The 23,760-nt window shown below is 40.4% G+C and overlaps 2 protein-coding genes across 2 annotated transcripts in view; both read left to right on the forward strand.

Moving 5' to 3' along the window:
* Positions 1 to 1,924: 1,924 nt before the first annotated feature.
* LOC124162556 (vegetative cell wall protein gp1-like) lies at positions 1,925 to 23,519 on the forward strand. Its single transcript, XM_046539133.1, has 3 exons — positions 1,925 to 2,015; positions 18,705 to 19,552; positions 23,067 to 23,519. The coding sequence occupies exons 1-3, from the start codon at positions 1,925 to 1,927 to the stop codon at positions 23,517 to 23,519; spliced, it is 1,392 nt and encodes a 463-aa protein (XP_046395089.1).
* The window catches only part of LOC124162870 (transient receptor potential protein-like), a 44,959-nt gene continuing 44,245 nt past the window's right edge, over positions 23,047 to 23,760 (forward strand). The window contains exon 1 of the mRNA XM_046539560.1: positions 23,047 to 23,599. The gene's annotated coding sequence lies outside the window, so the exon portion shown is untranslated. The remainder of the gene's footprint in view (positions 23,600 to 23,760) is intronic.

Consider the following 23,760-nt stretch of genomic DNA (forward strand, 5'->3'; position numbering starts at 1 on the left):
TTTATTATAGTTGAAAAAATGTATTCACCTAATATCTCGATGGTGAAATACCCTATTACGGCTATTAAAAGAATTAATATTGAAGGATATCAGTTACCAATGACTGAAGTCAGCACATTTGGTTTTCATGTGAAAATTAAATGCTAGTACCACAGGCTTCTGCTATAAGCCTTAAATCGAAGCAACTATCCAAGAATTTTAAATAAATGAAAGTGAAAACTTTATAATTTCACATAAAACTTATTCGCGACCGGTTTCATACTTAAAAGGCTATTCTTAGGTGGAATTCAAGAAGATTCTCAGAATATACGTGCACAATTTGTGAGAATTTTCTTGAGTTGTGCCTCAGAATGACCTCGCATGTTGTACAGAGCACAGCATGAAAGAAATAACTTTGTAAAAATTCATGCGCTCGATGCAAAGTTACCCATCCCAAAAATATACCCATCCTTCCTTCATCCATCCTTCTCCAAGGTGAAAGTCCAAAAGGGTATACCGAGCAAGATGTTTAGATCTGTTGTCCACGCTGTTGCACAGGGGCGAATTTCATGCTAACTAAGCCTCTGTCGAAAAAGTAAACCCCACTTTGGCGCTATTTCGCGAAGGAATTTTTACAAAGCACTGCATGAAACAAGTAACTTCGTGCGCAGTCAAGCACACAGGTGAAAATTAACACGAAGGATGAAATTTGCCATTGGAAATCACTCAGCTTAGTCACGATTTATTCACTCTCCGCTTAGCAAAATGATTTTTTTCATGGCGAATCCCATCGCTGAACACTTTTTATATTTTCATTTAATGCTTAAATTGCTAGTAGGCCAATTTTCTAGTGGCAAGTATTTAACAACTAATTAGGAAAGATGGTAAAATTCCGAAGGACCAAATAAACACACATACCAAACTAAGCCTAAGAACTAATAGTAAGGACACTCATAAAAAAACAAGTACACCCTCGAAAAGAAAGGTGACTTCAGGAAAAGAACTGTCCTCCATACCCACAACGTGTAAGACTCGCATGTCCAATGGACATGTGAGTTAGCCAGAGCCAGACTCAGAGTTAGCCATGGACATTGTCCATGGCTAACTCTGAGTTGAGCTTTGCCATTAGAGCTGTGTAGTCCATGAATGAATCGTTCAAAATGAACGATTCAAGGGCATGAACCGAATGAATTGAATCTATGATATCCATTCAAATAAAATGATGCCACAAGCAGTTCAAATCGTGGGCACAGCGCCTAAGTCGGCGAGCAAAGCCCGGACTTAGAACAGGCGGTTGCTCTTGACTAATTTAAGAATATCGGGACTAGCCACGGTGATATTTATACGGAGTCATCCGCAACGCACAAATTGCATGTACGACAAATCCACAGAGAAAAAAAATCATATAAGACAAGATTGTGCTTTGCCACCCGTAATTTTCAAAGTCTCAAAGTTTCAAAGAGGAATTCATTTATTAAACAAGATGAAAGGCCTCGGGAGTGAATATACATGGAGAAAAAGTAATTATGCAGTGCTTTGTCGATGACATAGTTGCCAGAGTAGAGATAGATAAGGATTTGATAAAGACTCAGGTTAATGGAGTTAATGGTAGGACAATGAGTAGAAATCAGCTAAAAATATGCACAAATAAAATCAAGATAAAAGTATTAAATAGAAGAGAAGGAATCAAGACTGAGACAAGACTAGAATGAAAATAGTGAAACAATAACTGGTAGAGGTGGTTGAATTCTGTGACATGGGAATCAGGATGACTAGCGATGGGAGAAGCAAGAAAGAAATCATAAGCAGCATAACCCGAGCGAAGAGAGCATTCTGCCAAAAGAAAGATCTACGTAAATTGGGATATTTAAACACAAGTAAGAAAACATTCGAAGTAAGGAAACAATTTATCAGAGCTTGCATTGCTCCCATATGGAAATGAAACATGGTAAATGACTGCAGCGGAAAAATCAAGGGAGGAGAGTCTCGGGAGGAAGTGGCACAGCTGAATGATGAGGATCAAATTGATCGATCGAGTAAGCAATGAAGAAATTCTAAGAAGAATTGGAGAGAAGAAGAGCCTCGTGAAAACCTTAACAAGAAGACGGTACAACATTAAAGGCCACATCTTCAGACATGATGGTCTGATGAAGAAAATCGTCGAGAGACAAGTGGAAGCCAAGAACGGAAAAGAAAGACCTCGAACAAAATATTCCCTCGTTCAGATTATGATTGTTCCAGCAATCGTTGGAACTATCGTGCATTCACACGGCGATGGTTAAAACCTGTGCTGCCCTCCAGTGCTGACATCTAAAGTGAACGAGAAATTGACGGTTAGCAAAGCTGTTGGGGTATGCAGGGACAAAATATTACTGTGTTCAACGTGTATTTACAAAATAATTTTTATTCCGCCCATATTCTTCCTTGCTTGGACAAATCCAAGAAAAAAAATAGAGTGAAGAGAGCTTCACGAGCTTTTCGTCTTTCTCTTGTTGCTTCCTCTTCCGGTCTCGTAGCGCCTAACCATCGTAAAGTGGCAACGTTCGGAACTACATGAACTATTGCCAGGACATGCATTCCCACAGCTAGTTTGGCCAACTATCGTTAGGGCGATCGCTCGGACAGTCGTAATGTGAACGGGGTATGAAACAGGTAGAGAAGTATGTGAAAGAAAAGAAATACGAAGGTGTGAAAAGATTAGCTGATAGGAGAATTGAGTGGAGAGAACCAATCTGATGATTGTTGAACAGTGATGAGCATGAGAAAGGAAACTACGGATCTATTAACGTCAAAGAAGAGTATGTTGCATTGGCCACGTAATGAGGAACAACAATTAAAAAGAACTAAGAGACATGTGGGTAGGACAGATGAAGAAGGATACGGGGAAGATGAGTCTCAGGCAGGCAAAATATCTTACATGGAAGAGTGGAGGAAAGGATAAATGAAGGCTCTGGTTAATGTTGCTAATGGTGGATACTGGTAGGGCAATGAGTAGAAAGCAGCTGAATATAAGTAAAATAAAATAAATATATTAGTATTGAACAGAATAGAGACTCAATACTAGAATGTGAATGAAAACAGTGAAAAAATAACTGGAAGAGGTTGTTGAATTTTGTAATATGGGAAGCAGGATAACTAGCTACGGAAGAAGCAAGAAAGAAAGAAGTTATCAGCAGAATAGCTCAAGCAAAGACAGTATTCCACCGAAAGAGAGACCTGCTAACAGCTTTCTTAATAAAGCAATCTTAAAATTGCTCCACTACGAACAGATGAATGGAGACCTCCTTAAAGAGAATTAATAAGCATTCTCTTGATTTGTATGAGATTAATCGATCCTATATGTGGATGAGCGATTTGGAAAAGCCGACGAAATAGAGAGCAGAAGGGCATGATAAGTCACTGCAACATAGATCATACAGATACGCACCAACTAGCGGAAGCCATTGGAGATATGCTCTCTCGGGAAATTCAACCGAAGTGTCATCCACTCGAATCTCCAGGGGAAAGGTACCTATGAATGATAGCATGTCTTACTTACTTGAACTCTTCAAAACTGGGAAAGCAGAAGCAATTCACAAATCAGGGATATGGCTGGGATGTACATTTTTTACTGAAAAAAGTACGGATTTAGCCATCCTCTTAAAAGGTGGCGATGTTGTCAAATCGTATGCTTTGCTTCCAATTTAACCGCTTAACAAAGTGGGAAGATATGTGCATCGTGATCATTGCACGCGAGTGGCCACTGACGTCAGTAACTTTACATGTCTATTCCTGTGAATGCGTTGAGAACCTTGATTCTTCACCGCCGATTACTCGAACATCAAGAAAAAGGCTAAAGAAACGGAAAAGATGGGCATGAATGACCGAACTAGAACGGAGATTCAGAGATATTCTCTTTGTATTAGACGCACTTACGGTAAATTAGCGAGGCCTGGAACTGAGTAACGTTAATTACGAATGACATAAACTTCCAAGAAACTGAGGTGAATAGATATGCTTTCAATTATATCTATTGCTTACATTAGGCGTATATGACTTATGTGCCTGGTTCGACGTCTGGAGGACGAAAGAAGATAGTCATTAAGACCGACAAAACGTCAGTTAAATACGATATGATATGACTAGAATTTTAAGGTGTTAGGGGCTAAATATGGTTAAGTAAAGACTCTTTACAGAAAAATAATGGCATTTTCCACAAATTAATTTATCCATTAATGAGGTACACAGGTGTAGATGCTTTGATTAGCGAAAAAAGTGATCAAAAAGATTGTATTCCTTTCAACTGTGGTCCACGAGGAAGACGCTGGACAAAAAATGGATGGCTGGGGTGAGAAACGAAGTATGCAGAGGAAAAAGAGAAGAAAGGACACTATGAATCACAACGGTGCGGACTGACCACTCCATGAGAAATAGCAGTTACGTGGGATGCATAATGGCAGTAAAATTGATGGATATATCCCAAGAATTGTAAACCAAGGGACAGGCGCCAAGAACCTTACGGCCTAGATGAAGACGTCATTTCCTGGATGAGAGATCTTTTGAGCGACCGCGTGCAAACAGTAGTATTAGACGGTGCAGTCTCCAACGAGGTTAGAGTCACTTCTGGAGTCCCTCGGGGTAGTGTCATAGGCCCACTACTATTCCTTCTTTATGTAAACGACATTGGTGAAATAGTGCACAGTAAGCTACGATTATTTGAACACGATGCTGTAGTTTACGGGCAAATCCGTTATAGTAAAGATAGGGATGAACTAACCAACGACCTTGCTGCTATTCAAGCTGGTGAGACAAATGGCAGTTAGAATTAAATTTGAAAAAAATGCGTAGTAATGAAATTCTGGAAAAAATAACTCCCCACAACATAGGTATATAATTCAGGGCACCAAATTAAAGATAGTTTGAAACTATGATATATCTAGGAGTTAGACTCAATTATTATCGATCGTGGAATAAACATATTCGGGAAATAACAGGTCAACTAATCGTAAAATGGGTTTTGTTGAAAGAATATTGGGAAAGTGCGACGACAAAGTGAGAGAAATTATCTACTTCTCCCTCGTTAAGCCTCATATAGAATACGCTGGCAGTGTTTGGAACCCTCATAAAAAAGACTTAATAACACAGTTAGAACGCGTGCAAAGAAGAGCTGTCAGGTACGTGAAAAGTCGTTACGACAGTATTGTTAGTATAACTGACCTTTAAGAAACACTAGGATGTGAATCTCTGTCAGATCGTAGGTTGAAAATTAGACTAAATCTTTTAGATAAGTTCAAGAGCAGTGTCTTTTGAAACGAACTTAGTCATATCTTACGGACGCCAACATACTACGGAAGATCAGATCATATAATAATATAAGAGAGATAGACTGTAGAACAGAGAGATTCAGAATGACTTTTTCTCCACGATCGATAAGAGATTATAAAGGCAGCGTTATAACTCACAAATAGATTAGATGGGTCGTAGTGTAGCCTACTAACTTATGTATACCTTAATTCATGTTTCTGAATTTTATTATTATTTCAAACAACATGTGGTAGTATAATTTTTTAGTATGTATAACGGTTTTTGGACCGTGTGGTGTCCATGTGGGAGTCCAATTGCCTGCTGCATGCTGATGACTGATCACCCCCTGCCAAACGCCCTAGATGTGGCTCTTAGGATATTATGTAGATGTAGATGCAGAACATATCAAGAGGGATATGGGGAAGAAGAGCCTCAGGATGTAAAGATCTAGCATCCGAGAGATAGGGAGAAATGGGGGTCTGCAGTATATATATCAATCTTGGGATTGCCACACAGTGTGTATATGCATGGGCAGATGAATATGATGAGAAATGCATCAAATACCGGTTGACAGTTTAAATATTTCGGGAAAAATACCAATTATCTCCATTCACCATAAGATCGCGAAAGTACGAACATCTTGGAAATATTACGTGCCGCGTGGGATAGTTCTTGAGATTTACGGTTGGCACTCCTGGGAAGCTTTGTTGCGAGCAGCGCAACCGAAAACTCCGATGTCGACAACGACGCCCAAAGATCCTTCTATGGCTTCACACCCCGCTCGTCTTCACGCCGAACCAACCCCACCCTTTTCCCCTTAAAACTACCCTCACTCCACGCCCTCGTGCAAGAACGGTCCCGGTGCTATACCATCACACCAACACCTAACCCCCGCCAAAGCGACTCATATTAAAAAAATGCTTAAAAATGCCACAGACTGGAACTTCCAACACAAACCAACCTCCAACCTTCCGCGCCTCATTTAGTTTCCTCTTATCCAAAACAATACTTTTCGTTTAAGACTTTTAATAAATGCTTGGCCAAACCTCGTTTGAGCCTTTTCTTTCTATTCAATAACGGCTAGAGTCCTAACACCCCTCGCCATTCGCCTATTGAGACGGCTAGTGGGGTAGTATGTAGATGTAGATGAAACTTTTGCATACTTTTTTAAATACATAAAATTTTGCATCTTATGAATCTTTCAAGTACAGCTGAAACTTCCCTCGAGAAAAGAAACACATCGTCCATTCTCATAATTCAACTAACTTATAGTCTCCCTATACCTCTCTAGTCCAATATATTCGTTCCCAAGCACTGCCCCTCCCATAATCACATGACTTACCCCAACTTCCGCCTTTTTTTGTGAGCGAAAAAGATATGCCAGAGACTGAATACCAAGAGCTCATGTATCGCTCTCCCTAAGCTCATTACCTCAAGGGGTTCGATATGGCAACGAAATAGAGGATAGATACAAGCAAGCAAGTACGATCCTTACGCACGTTAAACCATGCGCGAAACGCCTTTTCCAGAACTCTTAAAATACAATTTGATTCCCTTTATAACCTTGAGGAATTATAAATATAACATTCTAAATTAAAATGATCAAAAAGTTAAGAATTAAAAAAAATACAGTCATAAGTTAACACAGAAGTAAGTTCTGTCGAAGAAACAATAAGGGAAATAAACAATACGAGCATTATTGGTGAACATACAAACATTTTCAGCGGAGAAGAAAAAAAGAAAGGCCTCAGGAAAAAGTTACTTAAAATTAGTAAATATTTTATTTTAAGTATCATAAAATGAGTTTTCATCTTGACTCTTGTAATTAATATCAAATTATTACCTTGGATTGTGGGTATTGAATAAATGGAAGAGCTTAAAATCCGTAGCTTCAAGCATGATATAAAGGAATTTTTCCATATTGAAATAATTATTTGCAATTTTCCACGATTATAGAATTTTACGACATAGGTTAAAATGTTACTATATCATCCACATGGCCATTGGTCTTCAAAGGCCTTCACCTTGAATATGACGTAGTATCATTAATAACGGCTTTCGGGCGTGTCTCCACGTGAATTTGTCCAAAGACGGCGACTGTTTCTCCAGCCATCCTGCTGACGTCTTCAGGTTAGAAATATCGATGCATCTAATTTTCCACCTTGTAGAGGATATTGTGTGTCAAAGGTTGACAATCTACCGATTTGATTGATAGATTTTTCTTCCTCATAGGAAAATCTACTAAAATTGGTAGCATATTAATTGCGTATGCTTGGTTTCGCTGATGGTAGGACCTGCCCGCCTTGTGACGGTGCAGGATTCCTCGTCCCCTCCCTTTCTTCCCCGTCCTTCCCCTGGAGGCGTCGCACAGTGGGTTGAAATCGAAAAAAGCTGGACAAAAGTCCAAAATGACGTTTTTTGAGATAGAGACTTCAAACTTGGCGTAAATACTTATAAATGATTACCAACTATAGATGTATGTGCCATTTTACATCAATACGATCCGTTACTGAGATACAGTGGCCCAAACATGACCAACTTTTTAAAAACACGCGCGGTCTCGTTTTTCTTCAGAAACCTTTGAGTTTAAGCAGGTGGTGTTGCGTTGGCATGATTTTTATGGAATAAAAAACGCAATATTCCTTTGACTTGATGCTTTGCCTATACTTTCCATGAATTTTGAAGATTTTGGTTCCCGTTTGACTGGTTTTACAACGCAAAATGGCGGACCCGCTTTTCACGTGAAATTTGACATAAAGTAGACATTATCTTTCGTTTACGAAATATATATCTCAGGAAACTCACATCACGGTGTAAAGGAGAGATTTCTTAAGAATGCTAAGCAGAAATCTTGAAAAAAAGTCTGCGACGAAGGAAATGAGAGCGATTTTTCGATCGCGAGTCAAGTTTTCGCGAATTGCAACTACCGTTAACATTTTCCATTTCCACCCTCGCCGAGGTGGGTCGCGTGGAAAAAGGCGTTTTATGACGACGTACAGCCTTTGAAGGTATTTAACAGATTCTGCTTCAAGGGTTTTTCCCTTTTCTCTACAAAAATACGTTTCAACTTGCAGTATTATTTTGAAATCGGTGAAGAAGTGCCGTTCTAGTTCTCCTAGTTTCGTGTCGTTCAGTAGTGTGATTGTCAAGTTCGTTTTGACGGCGCATTGATTTACCAGCTTGAATTTCGTAAGGTGAGTTTTTTTATTCTTTTCATTTCAAAGATGCGTTTGTTTCAGTACAATTTCAATGAAATCTTTTAATTACTTATGAATTTTGACTATTTTTGCCTCTCAGTAACCATGGCAATTATGATACGTGTTCTCTAACATATATTTATAATTTTCGATTCACCTCGCAGGGTTTCGAGTGCTTTTTGACGTACAAATGTATTCAAACCATTATGAAACTCGTTTTGAGTTTCATAATGAATTATTAGAAACGAAGGGAATTGCATCAAGATAAAAAATACACTAGTTGGATTTTTTGTAGCTGAGATTAAATGTTGAGAGCTACGAGGCTGCTCTAGATGGTCTCCGTGAATTACTTAAGTTGAGATTCTGGTCTAATTACGAAAAAATGTGGAGACAATATTACTGGAGCAATAAAAGATTTTAGTGCTACATATTCGGATCAACAACTATGGAGATGAATGATTTGAGGGCAATATAGAATCGACTTGTAGGTGTGACCAAATATTGTTTTGGATTATCAACCTCACATTGCTACATCCGATTTTTTGAATGTGTGCTACACATATCGTACTGGATAGAATTTAAAAAAATGTAGGTAAGGAAGAATACAACAAAGCTGGAATCGAGTTCAATGGTGAAAATGCCTACTAATTACGGCTAACATTCTTTACAGGCCCGAGGATACCTGAAAACACTCCTTATAGAGAGAAAATTTAGATTTCAGAATGCTTTTAGAGGAAGGATGGGGTTTATTGTTGATGTTCCAAGGCCTGTATCAGGGAACTTGAATGACGGTAATACCGCAAGACGTCTCTTCGATTCCCCAGACTTGGCCGCTGATTTAACGGGCAATTGAGTAAATGTAGACTGCAATAGCGTTTGTAACCCATGTACTGTAAAGCAAGTGTAACATTCACGCATGTTTGCAAATGAAATGGTTAAATACTTCATCTAAATTATATGTTTTCACAGGAAAGTGTAATGTACCATCGGAAGAAAATTAATTTTTCATAAGTACAGGCATCAATGTTGACCTAATCAAACATTTTTCCATCATTCTGAGAGCAATATCAAGTGGAATAACTCTAAATTATACAGATTTCTCGGACTACTGCCAGAGAACTGCGGAGTTATTCACTAAGATGTCTTCTTTATGTCAAATTTCACGTGAAAAGCGGGTCCGCCATTTTGCGTTGTAAAACCAGTCAAACGGGAACCAAAATCTTCAAAATTCATGGAAAGTATAGGCAAAGCATCAAGTCAAAGGAATATTGCGTTTTTTATTCCATAAAAATCATGCCAACGCAACACCACCTGCTTAAACTCAAAGGTTTCTGAAGAAAAACGAGACCGCGCGTGTTTTTAAAAAGTTGGTCATGTTTGGGCCACTGTATCTCAGTAACGGATCGTATTGATGTAAAATGGCACATACATCTATAGTTGGTAATCATTTATAAGTATTTACGCCAAGCTTGAAGTCTCTATCTCAAAAAACGTCATTTTGGACTTTTGTCCAGCTTTTTTCGATTTCAGCCCACTGTGCGTCGTCGGGCTCCCATCGCGGCGGCGCCTCCTTTCCTGTTCCTTCCCGTCCTTCCCCTTCTGGTGGCAGAGGAGAAAAGCTGATCGCTTATAGTCCCTGCTCCAGGAGTGTATCCAGCGAGCCCGTCCTAAGGGTTTCGTTCCCACTGTCAAAGGTTGACTCTGATTGGTCGGTTAAATCCCAGGTGGGCTCTGATTGGCCCTAGATTCTGAAGATACTTTTCCAAGTTTTAACGAACGTGTAGCCGTTTTCTATGCTGTAGTTTTCTGGCTGTTTGTTATTTCTGTTGCCTCTCGGATGACCCAAGGGTAGTAGTGGTTTACTTTGCGGATGACCTTAGCACGGGTGTTCCGACAAAGCGGAAAGGCGGAACTACTTCTTTTACCTGGCGAGTTCATGTTCGCTTATCCTGGTTTTAATTGACCGCTCGGTCGGCCCTTTCTAAGATTTTCCACGGGAGAATTGGAGTTTGTAAATTCCCACGTGTAGTAAACGATAGATCTTGTATTTCGACTTAGGCAGATGGTCCCCTCTTTTCCTACAGCAAGGGAACCTCGTCTTCAGACAACAGTACACGGAGAAACTCCCGAAAGCCGTTACTAATGTGGAAAAACGCCGCGGGAACGTCAGATCCAAATCGAAATTTGATGTAGTAAATTTGATACCTAAGTTGCAATAAATTTTATACCGGTGGAAATTCCAAAATAAAAATGCAATTTCACCAACTTTTTAGTTTATTTAAAGCATTCATCATGGCATGGAATGAAACATTTTGCTACTAAAACAAAGTAAACACTTTTATAACCTTTTTCTTAATTTCCTAATGTGGGATGGTGAGGAGTTCCATATTCAAGCTACCGTGGAAGATTTAATGACATTTTATTTAATTTCCCGGGGAATATGGATATCAAGGAGGTGATTTCGGGTTGAAATCGTATGCATATTTTTCTTCCAGACAAATCTCTCGGCAAGATAAGGACAAGAAAGACAAGAATAACCGTTTTACGCAATCATTTTACGCATATGCTTCAGGGATGGAAATCACATCCCTTTTCCCATCACTGGGCACTTCCCTTTTTCCTCCGCTGAAGCCATCGCCGGCACCGCCTTCAAGCCGATCAGACCGCACGGCCGCTAACAAGGGGTCAAAAATGTCTCAAATGTGGGTCTCAGATTTCAATTTAACTTTGCAGTGTTTACAACAGCTGACGCTGCCGCATTACGGAAAAAGATTTCCACGCAAAAAATAAAATTTTCATTGAAAATCATGGAAATAATGATGAAGAGCAGGCTTTTGTGAAATGAAAGGTAGAAAAATTATGAAAAAAAGTGCCGCCTCCAAGAACGGAACCTCAGGCCTACAGATGGGAGTAGAATATCATAACCACCAGGCTACCGCTCCTACTTATTAAGGGCTAATTTCTAAGGGAATATAAAAGACCTGTATATGTTTAACTGCGTTTCTTGCTTAAACTATTGGTTATATAACCGCATATTGGCTGTGATTTGTAAACAGCTCTCGATTGACTGCAACTTTACAAAGTTTGATTGAAATCTGAGACCAGGCTTTGTAACACTTCCCTTGTAAGAGCGATTGAATTTGAAACGAATGAACTCGGAGTCGGTGGTACGTTGCTTGCAAATAATCAAACATTGTAGGTCTGCTGTAAGGGTTTGTGCCTTTTAATTCAAGTCTCTGTACCCACTAAGCGTGTTTGGCTGGATTATCATCGTTAGACTCCATAGGCGGATATAGGGGGTGGGGGGAAGCACTGGGGCACGTGCCCCCCCAAACCCTTAAGAAATGTGCAAGATTTTTAATACGATCCCATTATCATTGCGCTCGTTTTGTATTACGAGGTATCCTTGTGCCCCCCGGGACAAAATCCTGGATATGGCCTTGCTTGTGCCACCCAGAAAGAAATCCTGACTCCGCCCCTGTTAAACTCATTAATCTGAGTTACTAATTGCCTCAAGAGTGCATGTCTGAAGATAAAAAATCCAAATTTAAATAGAGTTGGAAGTAAAATATCTCCGAATCTTATCAGCCGTTGATTGTTGTCGGTTTAGAAGATATTTTCCTTCCAAATTTAACAGACATTTGGTTTTCCTCTCTTTGGACCAAGGGGACTCCATTAAAGCCGTGTCCTAATTGACCATTTGGCCATGCCAATTCCAGGATTTGGGCATAACGCCATCTTGGAAGGATGTCCAACTCTTTAGCCAGCATAAGGAAGGTAATTTGGGCAGCTAACTCGAATGCCAGATTTAGGCATCAACGAGTGCATCCTTCTCCCCACTTCTCCCATGATTCAAAGCGTGGAAAGCGTTTTCAGGAGGAAATAAGAGGAAGGGCAACATGGCTGTCAACAAGGGGAAGTATTTTTTTTTTGTTAGCAGTGATGATATTTCGAGACTTATTCGAATACTTGGTTATTTTTGTTTTGCTTATAATAATGAAATAGCGCGAAAAGAAGTGTAGGAATTACGGAGATATTATTTAAAACTAGAAAAGAGATGGCGGCGTTATTGAGCAGAGGCCGAAATTGGAATTAGAAAAAGTAAGAAAAATTAGAATCTACAGTGACAATAAGAATGGATCTTTAAAGTGCCGAAACCCGATTAATGTACGTAAAATATAATATGCTGATATAAATTGGCTGAAAAACTAAATGGAAAATTATGAAACGATTTAGAAAGTAATTCCGAAGCCAGACGCTGACCGTTTGAATAGATCAAATAAACCCGACCTTAAAAATACAAAACTAGAAATTAAATTGCTAAAATGTAAGAAAATTTAAAAAGTACCTACTTGGTTGAGAGAACGATTGAGATATTATGAACCAAAGAAAAGGAATATACGCTAAACTTTTGAAACAACTTACCCATTAAAGAAACAATGTTGAACTAAATCTACGAATTTTAAAGTATACCCCTACTTGACTGTTACTAAAACAAAACGGTTGTGTAAGATACTAAAATTATGATAAAATGCTCTTCTCCGACATCTAAAACTCAAAATCATTTCCACATGTTAACAATGTGGGTATTGTTCATCATTTGTTCAAATAATTCTGAATTTCTCATGTTTTCCCATGGCCTAGTGCTCAGAAGATGGCACCTACGTAAGGATGTCCCAATTCATGCTCCCTTGTGGTTGGCTGCTTAGAATCTGACTGCCTAAATACATGTTGCCTAATGGCTAACGAGTTGGGATACGGCTTAAACGAGGCCCAGGAACATGGCGGTTAAGCGTTACATCTTTTACCGTTTCGCGTATTAAATTCAGCGGCGCCACTTGGCAGTGGTATTTTGTCCAGAGTGCCCTTCGCCATTAACCGTAGTGGAAGTGGTTTCTTTTAGTTGAAAATCGTCTCGCATGAGTTAAATGTGTGATTAATATCATTTATTTGTTCAGCTAAAAATTACTGCCGTGTATTTTTACGTGCAAAGTGGATATAGATAACAGGTAGCGCCGCGAGTGGCGATTTCGAAATATGATTTTTATGCGCGCGGAGAACAACAGTTCCAGTGGCAGAGTTGAGAATCCTCTAATGTAACATCCGTGCTTAGGCATTCTCCTTTAAACCAATTAGTAGCTCTACTAATTATTCCTGCCATAAACGAGGTTTTACCTTTCCAATATAAATCGTCTTAATCAGCATATTAGCGGGCACAGTGATGGGTGCGTTTTCATTCATTAACTAAAATGCCTTTTGCAAGCGAAATATTTCCATAAAAAGTTTGCTCCTAAAATGCAGACATAAGTATCGATCCAACTCGACAGGGGGTAGTCCACATGCTTTGCAGTAAAGCGAACTTAACCCATACCAATTTCCATTAAGGCGAGTTGGACCTTGACGTGACCTTTCCCTTGGCGAACAAAAATAAGGCAAATTACGTAATACCGACCTCTAGTTTTTTCCCCTTCATAACGGGGGCCTTTCCTTGGGGGATCCACCAGTCCCCACCCCACAAAAATATCCTCCCCTCCCCCCTAACCTCCTCTAACCTACCCACTCCTCTCCCCTTCAATAATCCCATACCGTTTCCCCCCCAACGGAGGTAAACCCTCCCCTTTCAAGCTATTTTGCGTTTCCCAGACGACCTCCAAAGTCCAAACCCTGCCTCACCCGTAGGATCTTGTACCCGATGTGAGTGGGCAAGAGTTAAAATAAGTGGTTGAAGGAGAGGGAACGAGGAAACCATTGCTTTAAACACTTCCGGTACGAGCCACAAATGGTCATGGGCAGGCATTGCCGGCTAATTACTTTAAAGAGCACATCCTCGAAGCAAAGGCGCGGGAAAAGTCACAGAATATTTGTATTTAAAATATACCTATTTTTCTTGTTAATTCCTACAACTGATCTCTTAACCCTTTGTAACCCAGAGCTGATTCTAGGAGGAATCAAATTTCATGATTTTTCATTTCGAAAACTTGAAAATTTTGCACCTAATCATTATTATCGTGGTAGCCAAATATATCGTCATTACAATTTGCACCACAAAATAATGCACAGTTTAGGTATTTTCTAAATAGAGCAGAAAATTTAAACATTTTTGGTTTTGCTCAGAAGCAACATTGGGTTATAAATGGTTAAGGCCGCTATACACGGCGAATGATTTCATTCGCATGATCATTCAGCATGAACATGCGCATGATCAATCACCGTATATGACGGAAAAATTCGCGAATGAACCATCATGCGCATGATCAGTCAGTGAAAATTAGAACAGGTTTATTTTGCTCGCATGATGCTGTGAATGATCACGTGATCATTAAGCATGATCATTCACCGTGTATAGCGACCTTTATGCACGCTCTGCAACTGCTGATTTGAGATTATTGTTTTCTACGGTGCTTGAAAGAGTTCACTTGATTGAGTTCCCATACGGATGGCGAAATATTTACCTCTCAGTATTCTCTAAACTGTTTCGTTACTTAATCTCTTACCACATTCTTCATGACTTTTACCGCTTCATCCAAATTAGACCCTTTCTTTCTATTTTTCTCCTCGACATTTGGGATTTCCCCTCTGTATCAGATAGAATTGTGCCTTGTGCTTTTTGAACCATATTAGGGTGTCACGCTTACGTAATCCTCCGCCTTCGTTTTTTTCATTATGGTAAAATTTTCATTATTTTTCTTCCGATGGTCAAATTTTTATACCTACATTTTAAAAGATGCTGAGTGGTTGAAAAGTTGAAGGTTTATATCGGTACGTAACAAAGAGAAGAGTTCACCCAAAGTAAGGAGCGTTAGGAATTATTCTGTATTTGAATTTATCTCAAGAAATTCAATGACGTCCCGTTTGATGGCTCATAGCAATAAACTCAGAAAACCTACGAAAATACTCATTCTTATTTAATTAACGCCATATAATAATCATTGGGGCCACCAACGCAATAATTTAAGACTTTCCAAACGGGACGGACGTTTTCTATCGGATATTCATAGTGCTTAGCAACAAAACGATCAAACTGGCGAACTGGCTGTTCCCTATGCACCTACTGGAATGCAAGCCGATTCGTTATTTCGAGGTGAAATTCTACGCACAAAAAATAAACAGTTGTCCGAGATGTCCGAGAACATTAGGAAACAATTAAAGCCCGTAAAAATTTTAAAATTAACAAGGTGAATGATATTTTATCGGCTAGATATTCGCTCTCATGAACTTGTAACGATTTTAAATGCGTCTTACTCTTGTTAAAGGGCCCTTTTAATATAAAAGTTGTCCTTTTTTTGTTGACAAAATGATGATTATTCGAGGCAGGCACTCAGTGAATTTTATTGCCGTAATCGTGGTTCTGCAAGTTAATCCGGATACCTTATACAGTGCTCAAATAAAATTGTCGTCGGGAAATAGTATAATCAAATGAGTATAAGGTTAGCGGAAAATATTTGGCAGATTAGCGGAGTAAATAGTTCAGAGCCGAAAATGGATCGTGATTTAGACACAGATAAATATGTAGAGTACATAAAATATGTAGGTAAAGCTGCTTGATCAGCCAAAAACTGACATGAGTGGGAAGCGAGCGAAACACAGCATTTCCAGGGGTTCAGGCCAGGATCAAGTATAGACTCGGAGGCTACATGCTAGGCTAACGCTACTAGAGCAATAGAGCATATAATTTCACAAAGTGATACGGTAATCATTATCTTAGAACCGCACGATACAGGGTGTATATGTAGGAATATGCAATACTGCAGGAGGCGCTAGGGGAGACGATTTTAGGCTTTTTTGTCCATAAATATGTGGTCGCAACTCCTTAGTTACTGAGCCTTGGCAACGCAAACTTTTTTTGGATGCACTCTGCAGTTCCTATGAAAACGTTTTTTCTTTTTCTATCCGACTCAATCTTTGAGTCCAATTAAACGAGATATTTGAGCTAGTATCTACAATAAGACAGCCCAATCTCACCTATTTTGAAATTAATCGTTTTAGACAATTCTGATGATGACGAAGTGAAAACGACCGTGAAGCAGTGGTTGTCTAATCAGGCGGCAAGCTTCTTTGACGATGGCATACAAAAGCTGGTCCCAAGATAAGATAAATGCCTCAATAGTAATGGGAATTATGTAGAAAAGTAAAGTATGGCCTTTCAAGTGAATAAATTATTTTTGAAAAAAATTTACTTGTTGTTTTTTTTATGTGAAAACGGTACTTACTTTAAAAACACGCCTCGTATGTCGATACTATTTTCAAAGTTAACAATAACCTAGCCAAATGCAACAATGAATAAAATATGAAAAAGAGAATATCCTAATTGTTTAAACGGGTGGAGAGTTAAATCAACATTAAATCCGGTGTACACTGATTCTTGCTAATGCCTGAAACCTAGAAAGTGCCAAAAGCTTCGTTTGTGCTCCCCTCTCGAGTAAGCTGAGAAGGGTAGTCAGCGCTGATTCTTAGTTTCGCAAATTACAAAAATCATATCGGCTATAGGTGATATCGATTAATCGTTGCATCGGTACATGCGACTTTTCTCTTCGAATTGTGAGAATGATATGGTATAAAGCAACCAACAAATTAAGTAATTAGAGTTTGAATGCGGTATTAGAAGGAAATTAATGAATTTAGAAAAAGTATTTGTTTTATATTGTCGGTAAAACTCGGTATAATATTTAATTTGAACACCTAATTAAATAATATTTTTTAAATAAATGTCTCTGACCAATTTTATTGCGTAGAGCTAATTTATAATCCCGTTTCGACTATTCAAAAAAAATATGCTACACATCCAATATGCAAATAAAATTTCAAACAGAAAAAAGAGATTTTTAGAGTACGTAACACGATCTGAGACGCATTAGATAGTGATAAGTTTTATTTGAATTTGTGCATCGGTAAATTTATTTCCATTATATGCTAGGAACAATTCAAGTAATTAAAAAAATAAAATAAAATCCACCATTTTTCGAGTTCATTCCGTTTCATCAAATTTATAAAAAATGTTTTGTCACACCCGATCTTAATCCTCCATTTATATCACTCGAAAATTTCTACCGTCATCCCAATAAACATGCATCGAGTAATGTCTGCACTCGATTATGTAACTCATCGACGCTACCAAGACATACCTCTACCATGTACAGTTACCCCTGAGTGTGGAAGAAATATTGGCGGGGCATTGGCTGATTTTCACCAAAATATTAGGGTGTATGGTATGTTCTTCGTGGAATATACTAATTGAAAAAGATCCCGATAATTCTGCGTATATAATAGTGTCCTTAGATGCCATGAAAATTTGTTTTGAGCGAATATCCTCAAAATGGACGAACTGTTCAGTTCATTCAATGAATTCAATCATTCAAAACACGCTTTCAAAAAAATTTTGATTAGTACATGCTGATTAGTATACTTCGGAATCGTTTTCAATATTCGCAAAACGGATTTTACATTTGTTTGACGACATAAAAGCAAAAATTCCATTGATTGGTATTCAGAAAGTTCTTTTACGAGTTTTCGGAAAAGAATATATCATTTTGAATGGTACTGTACGACATTTTCGTAGTGTCGTTAAAATAATGTCAATTTTGCGGAGAAACCAATAACAAATATTTATAGACCACAAAGATAAGGGCTACACAGCTATTATCAGCCTAGAGACAATTTCATGGGACGACCCTGATATATTAGTGGAGCGATATGAAATAATTAAGTTGAGGAAATAATTGCTTTCAGTGAATACTTCCGAAGACAGGAATTCCAAATGCCAATTAAAGGTTGAAAATAGTATCTCAGAAACCAGTTTTTTGATTGACTTAATCAATCGTCACAGGGGAAGAAAAGATTTGCTATCCCAACTAGGCCTAGGCCCAAATTCTTTCATCCGATAAGTGCACAGTAGAACAGAAAAAAGCTAAAAAAGATTCTTAGCCGAGCCCTCAGCGGGGGAAAACACGTCTTCTCATCCTTGTTCATGATTGCCTAAGTCAACCGAAAATCCATTTTCATGTATCATTTACCTTTCTTAACTAAAATATGCATTTGGATGGTCAACTTTGATTGGCATTTGCTCTTCGGCCGTTGAACGATATGGCCCTTTCGAAACAGCCACATTTTCCACCGCTGCGCCGACTGGTTGAAACCTTCTCTCCCCTTTTAGTATTTCTCTCTGTCTCCCTCTGTCTTCGTGTGCGGGGGGACGTCGACGGGCGGTCCCCCATCTCACCCACACGACCAGTCTGCGCTCTCTTCCAGCCAAGTGCCACGCGTCTCCCGCAGGGCGCATATGCGACCCTCGCGGCGTATACCGGCGTGCAAGCCAGTCTCCAAACGGCGGGAATCTCACACTCTCCTCCTGCGGCCCGACACGTGGACGCAGGCCCATACAGACAGACAGAGAGCGTGTGTATTTATGTGGCGAAAGGAGCGAACGACGACGAATCGATACGGAAATCCACTTGAGTGAGAGAGCCGTCCTTCAAGGTGAGGCCGCCGTTTTGGAATGCGAGAGGGGACAGCACCGTCGCCCGGTCAAAAGGGGCCGTCGAATGGGTAAGTTCAAATTGGGCAAAAAGTCTCGGGCCGAGTCCAAGAAAGCCGAAGGCGCCGCGAAGGGGGCCTCGTCCTCCTCCGCCGAGCAGGCCTTCAGGCCCCCGACACCGCCCCCGAGGCCTCCGACTCCTCCCCCCTTCAACCCCACCTTCCCGGCCATCAACCCCAGGTTCCCCACCCCGCAGCTGAGGCCCGTGACACCCAGCAGGCCGGGCAAGAGCCCTGTGCCGCCTCCGGTCCCCAAGAAACCGTCGCAAATCCCGCGCCTCTCCGCCTCCAGCCCCATACCGCCCCCGCCCAGCATTCCAGCTCCCTTACCCCCCGTATCCCCCTCCTCCTCCACTTACCCCGCCATGAAGCACTTGTCCCACGTGCCGCCGAGAGCTCTGAGGCCAGCACACCACATCCGAACCGGAAGCCTTCCAGCCGTCCCATTGGCTCGATCCAAGATCCCCGTCAGCCGATCGCCGCCACCGGAGTTTCCGGCACCGAACCCCTTACCCTCAACTTCCCACGCCGTGCCCATCCGCATAAAGTGTCCTTATCCTTCCGTACACCCTGCCGCTTTTCAGCGAAGGTAGATCCTGTTGAAAAGATTTTGTGTAGAAATTACAGCTCAGGAAATTACAATTATCGCTAACAGTTACCTTTGAGGGTCTTGAGCTATTTTACCCATAACCATCCTTTCCACACAACTGACGAAAGGTATACGTTACCCTGAAAGCTATTGGCCACCTAATTTTCCGGCACCAAACCCTTTACCCTGAAATTTCCACGCGGTACTCATCCGTGTCCTTACCCTCCCGTACACTCTGCCACTTTTTAGCGCAGGTATACTTATACCGCTTGAAAGACCGCGACCTGTGAGCGAAAATTTCCTTTCCTGACCAGGGTGTCGCCATTTTTGCAAACGGCTACCTCGGAGAGGGTCTTTCACCCCAAGAGAACTCGCTCCTTCAATAACTACGTTTCTGCATGTATAGTGACGACAGACTTTCCGTCGGTCTCCACCCACGGATGTCTACACGTCCCTCGGACACATCTATTTCATGTTTCCTAATCTTTTAGCTCACCCTGCCGCTTGTCAGCGGAGGTCGATTCTGCTTCAAAGATTGAGCACTGTGTAAAGAACTTTCCGTTCCTGACAAGGTGGAGACCATTTCACATCCTTGGTGGGCTTTGTGCAACTGTTCCCCATGCCTTTCTCTCAATAAAACTGACCAAGCTGTTCTGCTCCGAGCCTTTCACCCCAACCACACACCCTCATTCAACCAACCACTTTCTTGCGCATATATTTACCACAGACTGTCTCGAACTGCCGAGCAATATACGCCGCAGTGCCCACCCGCGGCAAATATCCTTATCCTTCTGCTGCTTTTTAGTGGAGGTAACCAGGGTCACGTCCAGGAAACAATCCCTCCTCTCCCCCAAATACCTGATTCCCAAAGACCACCCACCCCCGCCACCCTTTTCCCTCACTTCACCGCGTCTAACCTTTCCCTCTGCTTCGCCTCGAAAGATATTTCACAGCCGTCCTAATGCGTGACACTTTTCAAAATCCTATTTGTTTGAGAACTTCTTTTCCTCCCTATATCTCATATTTTTTCCGCCTCCCTTTTCTTCTGAGCTCTCCGCCTTTTACCTCTAGCCTTTTCGGGAGCTGGCTCAATTCCTTCTTCACTTCTCCCTTCCGACTAGAAATGCGCAATTCGCAGTTTCTGACCGGAGTAAACAATCATCCCGGGATTCCTCTGGTTACCTGCATATTCTTTCCTTTTTTCTCAGGTCCGCGATAGGATGAGTTCCTTCGTGGTCTGGCCATATTTGTCACTTTCAGAGTTCATTATACAACACGTCTTCCACTACATGGCGTCACAACTGTATTAAAAGAAGGATTTAGTTGTTTTTATATGCCATTTCTGATTATTTCCTTACAATAGATGGTAATTAAACTCTTCTGCATGTATATTGAAAATAAATTCTGTTGCAATGTGGTAGCATTTTTAACTAAAACGTTTTTAGCAAATATCTAATATTATCCAAATATGGGTATTTTTTAAGGTTATCAAGTTAAAGCAGTTTCTAAGTTATTTTATTAGTGCTATGTAACTACCATGTTCATTTGATAAATTTTTAAATCTTATATTTCTTCGCATTGAATTCTGCTGAGTAATTTAGCAATCAGGCCAGCATAATTTAGATTTAACTATTTCCATTATTTATCATATTAACGGTTAAGTTTTTTGGTAGTTCTTAACTCGTGAGATTTTCATTAGTTAGGAGAAGTTAATGACTATAACCTACGATGATATTTAGTATTATTCAATTACAATAATTTTATAGCTGCAGTGCCTTAACTATACAATTTTTTACTACTCTCTTGGGATCAAAACTGCTTGTTTCGTTATTGAGATATTCCGTATCAATATGAAAAACTATTCGCCAAGCAACAAAAACATGAGCACATATATTTTACAATCCAATTTCGATCGATATTGCGTTTAAATATAAATGTTAGGTTATCCAATAGTTTAATCCACTTTATAAAAAACAAATTTCACAGATTAATTCAAATTTTTGTGGATAAAGGAAATCAGTCATCATGAATATTTTCAAAATATTTTTGCTGATCTGTATCATATACCTTTTCCAAGAAAAGTTAAAGTTACCGAGCTGATAGTGTTAATTACGTTGATTGATTTTTTTAATGAGAGGAAATTCAAATGTCTTCAAGAAGCTGAAGCTGAAGGTAAATAAATCCTAACCTATTGTCTTCAGAGTTTTATCGTCACAGCCTTTATTTTTACTGAGAGAGGAATTCCACAGCGGAAACGAAAATAAAAAGAACTGCTACGCGGAATAAATTAACTGTAATCCACGCATTTTATCACAGGTAGTTCGAGCTGTAAGAATCTCTGAGAAGGAAAAAGATGCCCTACGGCAATGCGTAAATTGTATATACCTCTCTTTTCGTGAAAATTTCAGAATTACTTTGATCCAATTTTTATAGAAGCGTTCCACATTATTTTTACATCAATTGATAAGTGATAATTTGTAAAAAAAAATAATTCAAAATTCGAATGCCAATAGGTCGTGTGATCTCCGCAAACAAGCAAATAGCCACGCAGCCTTTTTTGGGTCAAAGACTCTAACTTGGATGATTTTTTAGGACTTACCGGAATGATAACAAAAAGAGAATAATGAGACCTCTGTTCAAACCTTTCAATGACTTACGATGGAAGAATCTCTTTTTCACGACTCAGTCAGTGAAGGAATTTTTTTGTTGTACTAAAGGAAAGAATCATCTCGCGTTGAACATATAACCCATTTCCCTCGCCAAAAATATTAAAGAGAGGTTTTAGACTAGTAATTTATTTTGTTTCAAGCGAGCAATAACATCCGTGATTCAGCCCGAAATAACTTTCAGAACTATGCAGAGAAATTCGTAGTCTCTGTAATATTCCAAAAAGTCTATTTTTTTCGAGTAAACTTTCAGGACATCTAGACCCTTTTAGATTCATGAACAACTAATGTATTGCTCAATCTTATTCTTATGAAAATTCTCAAAGATGAAAGAACGCCCATTTCCAATTTCACTGTCATTTGTTCCTCTTGGAATGCTTATACCTACAGCAGTGATCACCTTGCGCTCAACAGATGACCTGCTTCCAAGTCGTCGATACACAATACAGAGGAGAGATTTCGGACGAAGCCAGGCATTTATTATCTTTTTTTTCGGGACGAGTTATTCCTGCCGAGGGACACCAGATTGGAGTGTCGAAAGCGAAGTGGAGGGAGGCCTCAGCAGTCGCCGCGAAAACAATAGGATTTGAGGCGAGCAGCGCGGATTTGTGTGAGTTCCAGGGCGGTTTAGCGTAGGCAGAGAGGAGGGCCACAACAACCCCCCACTCCCTTCTCGACCGTCAGCCACATCACCCCCTTTGTCCCCCTACACCCGCTAACTCTTTCTCGTACCACCCCGCCCCTTACAAGCCCCCTCCTCATCCCCCCGGAAGGCCAATAAGGTATCCCAACTGGGCTATTCCTCAACCACTTCCACCACAGGACTCTCCAAAGGCTCACTCACAAGCTAACACGCACCCACCTCAAAACTTAAAAACATATCCATCCCCACCACCTCCCCACCTACAAAACCAAGCAAACCACCCGGAAAACTATGCTCATGACCTGATAGCGAACACTGCAAGCACTCGAACAGTCTTGAGTGGACTTTGGCAAGTGGAGCGAGTGATCGGGAAGGGGACGTGTCCCGGACGGCTTCCTTGTGGGACGTCCCCGCTTGAGCGCGGCGGCAGAGAGGACGGTGTCCGTGCGCGGGGAATGCGTTGGGAAAGGCTCGACAGGGTGACGGCGATTGTGAAGGTCGGGAGGCGTGGTGCGGGTGCCCCGTGGTGCAGCGGCAATCCGTCGACGGGTGTCTCCAGCCCGGGTGCGGGCTCGAGTGAAGCGTTGGCGCCCCGCTGCCTGGTGGACGAGGGCCGCGAGGGAAGTCTATAGGAAGAAGAAAAGGGAGCGGCAGGGATCTAGTCCAGGAGCGGAGGAAGAGTTGGTCCCGTTACGTTGAAGGAATATTCGAGGTGAGTGGTTTGGTTTCTCTATTAGCAGTATGAGTTGTGTTCAGAAAATGACGGGAGTTTTTTATCTAAAAAAGTAATATATTTACTCATTCGTCTACATCAATTTTGTCACCTTCAAAACCGTTCCCATTACATATTCAATACCTTAGCTTTTCAGAACT

The sequence above is a fragment of the Ischnura elegans genome, chromosome 7 (genome assembly GCF_921293095.1).
Source record: "Ischnura elegans chromosome 7, ioIscEleg1.1, whole genome shotgun sequence".
Taxonomy (NCBI): Eukaryota; Metazoa; Arthropoda; class Insecta; order Odonata; family Coenagrionidae; genus Ischnura; species Ischnura elegans.

Bases quoted from the DNA above. Each gene is read 5' to 3' on its own strand.
- LOC124162556 (XM_046539133.1), top strand. From the start codon at position 1,925: ATGGTAAATGACTGCAGCGGAAAAATCAAGGGAGGAGAGTCTCGGGAG. The intron at 2,016-18,704 runs GTAAGCAATGAA...GCTCTCTTCCAG, and splicing joins GGATCAAATTGATCGATCGA to CCAAGTGCCACGCGTCTCCC. The intron at 19,553-23,066 runs GTACACCCTGCC...CTTCCACCACAG, and splicing joins TAAAGTGTCCTTATCCTTCC to GACTCTCCAAAGGCTCACTC.